At 49.6% G+C, this 10,863-nt stretch overlaps 1 protein-coding gene across 1 annotated transcript; it reads left to right on the top strand.

The window, feature by feature from the left end:
• Positions 1-1,352: 1,352 nt before the first annotated feature.
• Positions 1,353-3,132, top strand: LOC145491900 (uncharacterized). Its single transcript, XM_081471193.1, has one exon. The coding sequence runs from the start codon at positions 1,399-1,401 to the stop codon at positions 3,130-3,132; it is 1,734 nt and encodes a 577-aa protein (XP_081327319.1). The 5' UTR covers positions 1,353-1,398.
• The last annotated feature ends 7,731 nt before the right edge of the window (positions 3,133-10,863 follow it).

Here is a 10,863-nt window from a genome sequence, read left to right as displayed (position 1 = left end):
AGGACCCCGATGACAGCTCCGATTGTGGTCCCAGCAGCAAGAATTAGTGATGTTAGCATCACCCCATATGTTTTGAAGAAGTCTTTCACTCTTTCCCAAAGAGTCTTCTCTCCATCTTCAAGCTGAGTGGCATCTCTCCCGATTTCTTCAAGCCGGGCATCAACTCGACGGATCTCTTTGTCGCGCCAGTCCACTCTTTCTTCTGCCGCATCTTTTTCGTAAGGCGCCCGCGTCTTTATCGTTCATAATCTCAAGGTCTTTTTTCTGTGCCTTTTCCAGTTCTTCTTTATCAATTTGTAGAAGTTTCATTTCTCTTTCCGCGTATTCATTTCTCGCACCAAGTATTGTTTGGAACTCTTTTTCTTCTTCGTTCAGTCTTTTTGTTTCTTGATCAATAGCTGAAATCTTTTTTTCGGTTTCTTGTTTCCGTTCGGGGGTAAAATCTGTTTCTTCATTATCCAACAACTTTCCCAATTCAAACTTCCTTCTCTGCTCAAGTGCTTCTTTTCGTTTCTTTATCGATTTGAGAGCTTCGCTCGCTTCTTCTTTTTCTTTTTCTGCAACATCTACCGCTTGCGAATCTTCCAGCACCTGAATGTCTTCCTCCAACATTCATCTATCTTCTGCCGCTTGAACACTTCTCTCATATGCGCTTCTTGCCTTTTGATGTTGTGTTTCAAGACTTCCCAATTCTCTTTTCAGTTTGTCAATTTCCTCTTGGGAACCCTCTTCATTTTCAAGAGCTTCGATCTGTTGTTGTTTCTTTCTCGTGTTTTCTCTTATTTCATCCATTGCCTTTTTATTTTTTCTTTCTGCGAAGCCTCGTATTGCCTCTCTTTGAGCTCTTTTCGTTTTTCGTATACAGTTTGTTGAACCTTCTCGTATTTGGAAGCCCCGAGAGCATCTTTTATTTCTTTTGAAAGGTTAGGATTAATCTGATCTTTTCCCGTTCTCCTGTTTTTGGTAAACAGGTCATACGTTTTTTTGCCAGCTCCAAACATTTTGACTTCGAGCTTCCCCTTGGAGCTGTATGAACCCTCAAGCTCGCTTGAGCTCATGTCCGGGAAGAAATCTTTTGAAGCAACCCACGCTTGTTCACTCAAGGTCTGAGCTCCGGTGAAAGGGGTTTCCGCATAAGAAGTTGCAGGCAACCCGCTTTTTTCGTGCTGCATTGTCTGCATTGGAATTTCTTCTTTACCATTTGGCGTGGACGCATTTTCTGGGAAGAAAGGAGTCGTTTCGTTGGCATCTCTACCTTCATTGTCGTCATCATCGTCCAAACCGTATGGGTCATAAGCAGAGTTTTCAAAGCTTGTTCCTTCGTCTTCCGCCATAGCAATATATTTCAAGCCTGTTATTTTTTTAAATTATAAAATAATCGCCGGTGTTTTATACACAATGTCAGTGGTGCTAGAGAGCCTTCGCCCTTCGCACAACGAAAAGACATTATACGCCATGAATGCCGAGCGCGCGGTCAATCGAATCACCTTTACCCCCTCTGAAGCCAACCCCGGCAATACGCTGTACGTTTCCGTGCCCAAGCTAAACGAGAACGAGGTTCTGGTGCTGGGTTCGCTTGCGCTTGTCTTTGACATCGACCTTTCTGGAGGGCACGCCAACAACTTCCTCGTCCAGAACGTCACGCGGGCGCTCGTTGACAGGCTGGTCGTGAAGTTTGCAGGCACTATCCTGCAAGATACGGTTGGGTATGACATCTACAAAACTTTCGAAGACCTTTTTCTTTCGCAGGAAGAGCGAGACAACAGGATTCTCGAAGGGATTCAGAGCGAGGATCTATGCAAGATCCGCTCAGACGCGGGAGAGAAGAAAACTTCGGGCGTCGAAGCTGAAAACAAGCTGAACGAGGTGTACGGAAAAAAGTACCGGATCAGGCTTGACCATCAGATCTTAACCGACCACGGCGTTTTCTACCCCCAGGCCCTTTACAACGACCTCACGTTCGATGTAAAACTTGCTGAAGCTATACACGTGGTCAAAGGCTCCGACACAACCCAGCTGAAATACAAGCTGAAAAACATCCAGCTCGAGTACAAAATGATCCGCAGCAAGACTCTGGCAGACGAGGCGCGGAGCGTTTACTCCAGCGGCAAAGAGTTCCTCTACGACCACGTGATGCATGACAAAGAGGTCACCTACAAAAAAAATGGTGACACGAGGATCAACATCAAAGTCAACGCCCAAAGAAAGTCACTAAAAGCCCTCCTCCTCCTGTTTGTAGAGCCGTATACTGCGGGCGACAGAGATGCAGAAAAATTCATCTTCCCGGATCTGACGAAAGTCAGCGTCACGGTCAACGGCACGCCAAACATGCTTTACAACAACGGCATCGAAGGCAAGGACGTGTGGGAAGAGGCCCGCAACTTGTTTGTGAAAGAGAAAGATAAAACCGAGCACATGAATATGTCAAAATTTTACACCGAAGATAAGTTCGGTCTTGTGATTGATATGCGCTCCATGGCGGACCAAGAAATGCACGGCAGCGGCACACGGATTGTGAACAGTACAGACGATGTCCAGCTGGAAATCGAGCGGAAAGCCGAAGGCTCAGGCAACATAAAATGCCATGTATTCGTCATCTCAGACTCCCAGTTCAACCTTATGGAAAGACAGCTAGAATCTGTACAGTTTTCATATGGACCCAAGCAAGATACCCTTCAACGCTCTCATTGTGGGGCCGACGAATTCAGGCAAATCAAGGTTTGTGGTGGACCAGATCTACAGCCCTTTCCGATTCAAGTTCGACTACATCGTGCTCATCTGCCCGACGTTCACGCACAACAAGACCTACCACCGGCTTGGCGAAAACGATCCAAGAATGGATGTGATAGTCTGCGATCAGCACGACGTGGAAAAGTGGTTGAAGCTCATGAGATGGCTTTCCGAGGGCACCAACACGCTCATAATCCTCGACGACTGCGCTGCTTCCAAAGACGTGAAAGGGCGTACAGGCAAGCTGGTGAATCTCGCCTTTTCTGCCCGACATATGGGCATCAGCGTTTGGGCGCTGATCCAGAAGAAGACCGGCATAACAGCTTCCTTCCGGGAGAACGTTGCGGCGATCGTCCTCTTTCACACCCCCTGGGCCAGGACAACGAAAGCCATCTTCGATGATTACGCCTGCGAACTCTCTCAGGATGAGTACAAAGGTCTAGTTTCAAAGTTGAAAGAGTGAAAGTTCTCTTATCTTGTGTTCGCGCTTCGCCACCCCTACGGGGTAAAGCTGTTTTGAATAAAAAAAAATAAGTTGTATATAGCCTTGTACAATGGGTGAAGAGGCCACGTTAGCAGAAGTTATGAACCTTCTTCAAACCGAGCCCGAGCCGTCGAGTGGTCCCGCAGGCGGCATTGTTCCAACCGCTGGACCTGACGTTCCTGCTCTTCGTGAGCAGCTGCCCGTGGTGGTGTCCACAGGCAAAGCCAAAGAGGCCATCGGAGTGCAGCTAACCCACGAGCAGGTGAAGCGCCTGAGCGACAAAGAGGTAGAGAAATACACCAAACGCTGCTAGACGTACGTGGGCTCAAAGACAACAGAAAGCCTAATCGACAGCTTCATTTTTCTTGTATCCAAAGCGGTCGGAATGGCAGTTAACATCAAAGACATCGACGCTTACCAAAAAGAACTCAGAAATGACTACATCTTGAACAAAGAGCTCTCCAATCTGGCCGGCAACCTCGCTTTGAAGTGCGGCCGGTTTCTTGCTGCGGCCAACGCGGTGTTCATCACCACAAAACATATTGATTTTAGTCCACAGTTGCCGGAGCAGAGCCATCCTTCTCGTGATGAACACGGATATCCGCCTGAGGGCACTCATGAAGTACCCGGCTCAGCAACTGCAGAATAACTGGTCAGCATTCATCAACAACTGCTGAGGGGGCGCTGACAGAAAATTGTTATTAATTAAACATTTTTCATTTGCTTAGAATACGCATTTGTTTCAGAATGTCAACCGAACAATCCGAGAGCGCGCCTCAGGTTGAGATCCAGGCAGCGCCTGCCGTAGATATCACACAGCAAGCGACAACTCCAACTCCAACCACGCAGCGCGTGAAAAATCCTAAGCGTGTGGCTGCTGGCAAAATGGTTTCTGAAAGAACGCGGCTGGCACGGGAACAACAGAAGAAAGATGCCGAGGCTTATAGGGCTATCGGGGAAAATAAGGCGAAAGCCACCACAGCGGCCCCTGAACCAGCCCCGACTACAGAAGGCGAAAGCCCAAAGAGCAGCGTAGAAAAAAAATAGCGGCCTCAGCACCACCCAATGGCTTGCTGTTGCCAGCATAGTCCTTTCACTGGTCGGGATTTATTACAAACGTGAAGAGCTCAAGGCTATGGCCAAGGCCGCATTCGACAAAAAAACGCCTGAGCCCGCACCTGAGCCCGCACGTGAGCCCGCGCGTGTTGAGCCAGAACCCTCTCGCGCGACACAGCCAAAAGGATTTTTAAAAATGATTTAAACTTTTGAGTGAAATGTATATCACGATGCCAGGACTTAACGTTCAACAGAAGATACTCACTTTCGCCACCACTTTTGGTGTCACGTATGTGTTGCTCGACTTAAACAGAAGTGTTCTTCGCGCAACATTCAAATTTTTGAATGCAGCTTTTGACAATAAGGACGGAGAAGAAATAAGACAAAGAAAAATAGAAAAAGAAGTAAGAAGAAGAATAGGAGAAATACTAAGAAGAAGAGAAGAAGCAGAAGAAGAATAAGAAGAAGAAGCCGCAGGGAAGACAGATTAATTTTGTTTTAAACTTTCGTTCTTTACTTATATCAAACGCGCCATGTCCGACAACAAGCTTGTCAAGACCGTCATTGACGCCGCAACTCTCACGTTATTAGCCGCGGGTATCGGCTGGGCCGCAAAAAAGGTTGTGAAAGAGAATTTCACTTCTGATCCCAGCAGCAGCCCGATGAATTACGTGAAGTTCACCGCCGTCATGGCGGGTAGCATTGCGCTCAAACAGTACCTCGAGGACCAAACAGTCCTTCCCACCAGCGTTTAGAAAAAAAAACATTATAATAACGCAATGGCGCGTTCTTATTTCCCCATCAAAGCCCTCACAACGGTTGCGCTGTTATTTTTTACATACAAGATAGGTTTTTATACCGCTGATGCCTTAACTTTTGTTTGGTCTGGTGTTTATGAAGATTCCGATTATCAAGACTCCGATTTTGAGGATCTTGATACTGAGCACTTTCCATTACCGGAGAAATACCCTACACCTAATCCCAACGAACCCCCGCCGCCATACGAAAACAATTAAAAAAAGATTATACAAGATATACAATGGCGAGCATCGCGATTATGGTTGGTGGGGCTGTGTTGAACGCCACGGCTTTTATCGGCGGCAATTATCTGGCGAGGGCGCTTGGCGGGGGCGACAAAGCCGCACTTGAAGAAAAAAAGCGCCATGACAAAGCTCTCGAGGCGTACCAAGCGGCTTACGCCAAATACACGCGCGACCGCACCCATCTTCTGGACTGGATTGCGACAAACGCGCAAGTAAAGGAGCAGGCCAAGCAGAACTTCACCAATACCGACTATGCCTTCAAACTCTACAACCAGGTGCATCCTGACGAACGAATGATACCCCCCAAAGAGCCCAAGTTTTCAGATTTCTATCAGCCAAGCGAGCAGCAGAAAAAGGGTGAACGCATGTTCGTAGGCGCCGGTGCTCTCGCTCTGGGCTACGCAGCCTTCCGGTTCCTTTAAACTTTTTTACGCCTTAGTTATATGGACGCCAAACTCGCAAAGATATACTACGGCCCCGGGGGCTACTGGAAAGGAATCGCCGCGATAAGAAAATTAGCCGAGGCCGCCAAGGTACCTGAAGAAACCGCAAAAAAGTGGCTGATCAGGCAAGCGCTCTGGCAGATATTCCTCCCCGCACCGAGGCGAATTCCTCGACCGAAATTCGACGTTCCAACACCCAACAAGGTCCACCAGGCGGACCTTCTTTTTCTGCCGCATGACAAGCTCCCTCGTGGCCGCAAAGTTTTCAAATATGCGCTGTCCGTTGTCGACGTGGCCAGCCGCTACAAATAGGCCGAACCCCTGACTTCGAAAAGTTCTGATGAGGTCGCCCTGACCTTTCAGAAGATTTACAAACGCGGGCCTCTCAAATGGCCTGAAATGCTGCAGGTTGATCCCGGGCGCGAATTCATGGGTGCTGTCACAAAAGAGATGGAAAAGCACAAAATATATATCCGGCGCGGGCGGGTTGACATTCACCGCGACCAGGCCATTGTCGAACGTTTCAACCGCACCCTGGCTGAGCGCTTGTTCGGCCACCAGTACACCGTGGAAATGCTACTCCCTGAGGGCCAGCGGTCCACTGCCTGGGTGAAAAGACTTCCAGAAGTTGTTTCGGCTTTGAACAACGAGGTCACAAGCCTTATCGGCAAGAAACCCGCCGTTGCCATCAAAGAAAAATCTGTTTATGCAAGGCCATCGACACCTTATTCGAGGCCTGTTGGAAAAAACGAAAAAATACTCCCCTCTCTTGTCCAAGTTCGTTATCTCTACCAACCCGGCGAGCTTGAAAGTGATGTAAAACGAGCCACGGATCCAATCTGGTCTTTGAAAGTTTACAACATTGAAAGATCTTTCACCAAACCGGATCAACCCGTTCTCTACTATTTGCGCGATGGCCCCAAGCGCGGCTTCGTTCGTGAAGAACTGCTGGTTGTCCCTCCAAACACTACTCTTCCTCCAGCTGACGTGAACTAAAGGTGAAATTCGGTTGGATCGGTATGTATCCCATCAGGCAGCACCCACCACTTGTCGTAATAAGCGCTCAGCCCCAGCTTCTGCTGCTCCTAAGTGACCATGTGCCCGTCCCGCATCCTGAAACCTCTGTTGGTCGCCATATCCTTACTGCCTTCCAGCGCTTCCTTAAAACGCTGCCACGTTATCTCGTTCTGCTTCTTCGACATCCCCTTCGTGCTAAACTTCTTTTTTTCGCCCCCCTCTCCTTCGTCGGCGTAATAGCACTTCGAGCAGAGCGCGAGCATCCGGCTGCCCTCGAACTCAAGTTTGAAGAGGCCTGGAGTCAGGCCGCTCTACTTGTCCCAAGCCAGCCACTGATTTTTTTCCGCCTCGAATTCTTGCTTCAGCTCTGGCCGGACAATGTCTTCGAGCCGCTCGCCGGAGATTGCAATGTAGTTGCTGTCTGTGTCCATCTGGATCAGCTCGAAGTCTCTTCTGTCGACATACTTGTCGAGAAAGTCGTGGTAGAATTCCAGCATCCGCAGCTTCGCCAGCTGATAGACAGCAATTCCAATCTGGAACGGCCGTCTGATTGTGATCCGGGGCTTGCGGCTCTCCAGCTCGTAAGCCTGCCCGATCTCGTCGAGGTCTTCGAAATACGCGCTCCGCAACGCTCTGTCGACAACCTTCTCGTCTTTCGTGTATATCACGTTCGTTTGCCGCTCCAGTGCTTCGATCAGTTTCCCGTAAGCGCTGATTCCGAGCAGTTTGAACACTTCGGCGAGCAGCGCCTTGCTTTTGTCCGCGTCTCCTGTCCGGCGCGCCTCCGTCACCTGCTCCACGAACCAGGGAAATATCTTGGCCAGTTTGTAGTCGATTGTTCTGTAAACCCTCGTGACAACCGCCCCGTGGTTCACGTACCACAACAGCAGAGGGGCGTACACCAACATCCGTTCTGCGGACAGCGCCCCCACAAGCTTTCTACCGTCTCCGCCCTGTCTGCCTGTTCTTGCCAAGTACTCTTCCATATGTTTCGGTGCAGCTTCGGCAGGAACCCGTTTGTTGTAGAAGAAAGGACACATCTCCTCAAACTTTGTCCGCAAGCGCTCTGGAATCTCGATGTCGACTTCGGCGAATCCAAACCAATTCTCTTCTTTGAGCCTATGCGTTAGTACAGGAGCCGCCTCCGCTTGGAACTAGTCGTCGTAGTGCACGACCGTTTCTTTCCCGCAAGGCATTTCTCTGATCATGGTAGAAAGATAAAGAGCGTTGGCGTCATAACCGACGAGTTTTTTGCAAAGACGCGGTTCTGTTATTCGATGAGACCTTATCCTCGTGACACCAGCTTTGTGGTACCTTGTGAAAACCAGGCTCGGTCCCCCGACAACAGCTTCTTTCAGCATCTCATACGCTTCTTTGACCGGGCTGTAAAGATCTGCGCCCCGCTCAACCGCCCCCCGGAGCAAGTAGGGCAAGCTCACGCCTGGGATACTCACAGCGTCTTTCAGAATGTCGATTCCGTTCTCGGTTTAGAAGCTTCTCATCTTTTCCAGAGCCTCAAGGCCGGGCGCCACATCGAGATTGTTGTAGTAACGCAGCCAGTCTGCGAAGGTGCGCATGCCCTTTTCTTTGAACAATCGCTGGCATCCCTCCCATTCAGCCCGCGTGAGAACGTATTCGCCCTTTAGCTTCGAATACCAGTCCTCGTATTTTGGGAGCCGGGGGTAATCGAGCTTTTCGGGGGTGTCGAACCATTCGTAGGGGAACCAGGATTTCGCTGCCTCGCATCCGTAGGCTTTCACCCATTTGTCGTAGCTCGTGCCCGGGCCAAGGTAGTTGATGATATCAGGGAAACGGGCACCCCAGGTAAGCAGGAATATGGTTTTGTTCCCCTTCTTGGCCACTTTGACTTTTCTTGATACTTCGGCAAGAGTGGTGGCGAAGTGGTTTTTGATGAGATTCAGGTCGTACGATCCTGAGTTGAACCCCACGACAGGGACCTGGTTGCACCATTCATTGACTTTTTGCTGCTGGTCTTTTGGCAGCAGGTGCGTGTCTTCTGGCACGAACTCCGCTCGCACGCGGGCCTGGATGCTTTTCTCGCGTCTCTCCAGCTCTTTCATGAACTTGTGGACCAGCTTCGCGGGGTCTCTTTCGTAGATGTGGATAGGCTCTCTTTTAAGAGTGTCCCCGATGCTCACAGAGATCGGCACGTGAGCATTTTCTATCGTTAACGGTCCTGTCGGCTCTTTCCGATAGTTTTTGTCGCCATGCTCCTCGAAATCATACAAGATCGCGTGCGGGTAAGTTTTCGTTTGCTTCCTCGAGAGTTCCCCCTTATGAAGCCCAACTTCGCAAGACCATGCCTCGATTACTTCGTAGCCGAGTTTCCGCAGAAATGCGGTACGGTTCATGGTGGCTTCGTACAGTTGTTCGGGTGTTTTACCGTTAGTTACAACCATCTGTTCTCGATAGCGCGGGTAACATTTTGGGTATCCATGGAAGGGGCAGCCGTGGTATTGGAACACAGTCCTCGTTTCGTGGTTGTACCCGTCAAAAGGAGAAGACTTCATTTTCCCGCCTTCTCAAGGGATCCATCTCTCACCCCTGTGCCCGCACATTGCGTGGTGGATGTGGATGCCCCGTTGCTTCGCTTCTCGCTCCAGCCACAGAATCGATTGGTTCGACGTTGAGCCTTTTGGGTACATCACTCTCTCGAAAGCTGTCTGCGGGGCTTCCACTTTTGTACCCGGGCAAAAGATTACCGTTTTTCCCGCGCTGCAGGTTTCGTGATGCCGTTTGAGACTGCACGCTTGTGTGAATCTCTGCCCGCAATGCGTGCATGCATAGGTTTTCGCCAGCTTTGCGATGTCTTTTATCAAGAAAGCGTGGCCTTCGTAGACACCTATCGTCAAAATCTTTTTAAGTTTGGGGTTCGGGTTTATTCTGAGGTGCCAAAGCACTTCTCCATTTTCCAGACGCTCAGGCTCGTAGACACGGATTCCAAGCCAAGATGAGACCGGTGAGCCCTCATTCAGATGGGCTTCGACCCGTTCCAACTCGTCAAGAGACGTTTTTGCGAAGTTCTCTGGAATGGTCTTTAGTTTGTAGAAACTCTGGGCGAGATTTCGGGCTTCTTTTGTGCAACGGTCTGTGCGCGCCCCTCGATGCACAGCGATTCACCGCCATAGGCACAGGTTGTCGTTGTACACGTCCAAAGATACCATTGCCCGGCTATGGGCAAGGTTGCGCAGCCAGTCAGGCAAAGGCCCTGTTCCCACCAACGGCTGCCTGTCAATCACAGCCTTCAGGTCTACGTTGAAAAAGGCTTCGAACACCCACTTTGTGTTGGGCCTGTCGACTTTTTCATTGTCGAGACGCAGTTCTTCACGGCGGTTAAGCCATTTTTCCGTGTCCTCCACTTTGTTAAACCACTGTGAGCCCTTGGGGTTCGAGTAGTAAACAATAATCGTTCCATCCTCAATGTTGCGCAACTGGTACGCGAAAACGTGCCTCAGATAGAACGATGTGCTTACTCTTTCACGTATCCTCGACATAAAGTCTGGTGTTAGGTTTCTCCCCAGACCTCTGATGAGGCGCCATCGAATGAAACGCCGGCCTGTACTCTCTTCTCCTTCTTTCTCTGCGTCATCGAACAGATCCAGAATCTCCTTCTGGTAGTCTGTCACTGTTCCAGTTTTCCGCGCAGGGAAGGGGTCGTACTCCCTCAGAAGAGCTTGCGTTTTTCTCGACTTTCTTTGGCGTGGAGGGGGTCTTGGTTGGTAAGGCTTTGGGAGTAAAGGGTTTTGCAAACTCTTCTGCGTTTCTTGAGAAATTGGTTCATCCAGCACGTTCTGGACAACCTTTCTTACCGCCGGAGCGTTTTCTGTAAGAAGTTGCTCCAAATACTGCAAAGCCGCTGGATCAATTTTTGCGAGTTCTTCTTCCAGTCTTTCTTAGTCCCTTTTGTTTCTGGAAGCCATAGTTCCTTTTGTATAACACAAGTATTCATTTCTCTAACTGTTGTGTTTCTTTCAGCTCGAGGAAAACAAGTTCAAAAGTTTCCTTTGCTTTTCTGCGCTTGCGGGCAAACCGCTGTTTTAGCGTGTTCCCGCCGCATGGTCTGCATAGG

Source organism: Orbicella franksi, chromosome 1, assembly GCF_964199315.1.
Source record: "Orbicella franksi chromosome 1, jaOrbFran1.1, whole genome shotgun sequence".
In the NCBI taxonomy this organism is placed as follows: Eukaryota; Metazoa; Cnidaria; class Anthozoa; order Scleractinia; family Merulinidae; genus Orbicella; species Orbicella franksi.
Note: the sequence above shows the minus strand (reverse complement) of the source record. Positions and strands in the feature narration are given on the sequence as shown.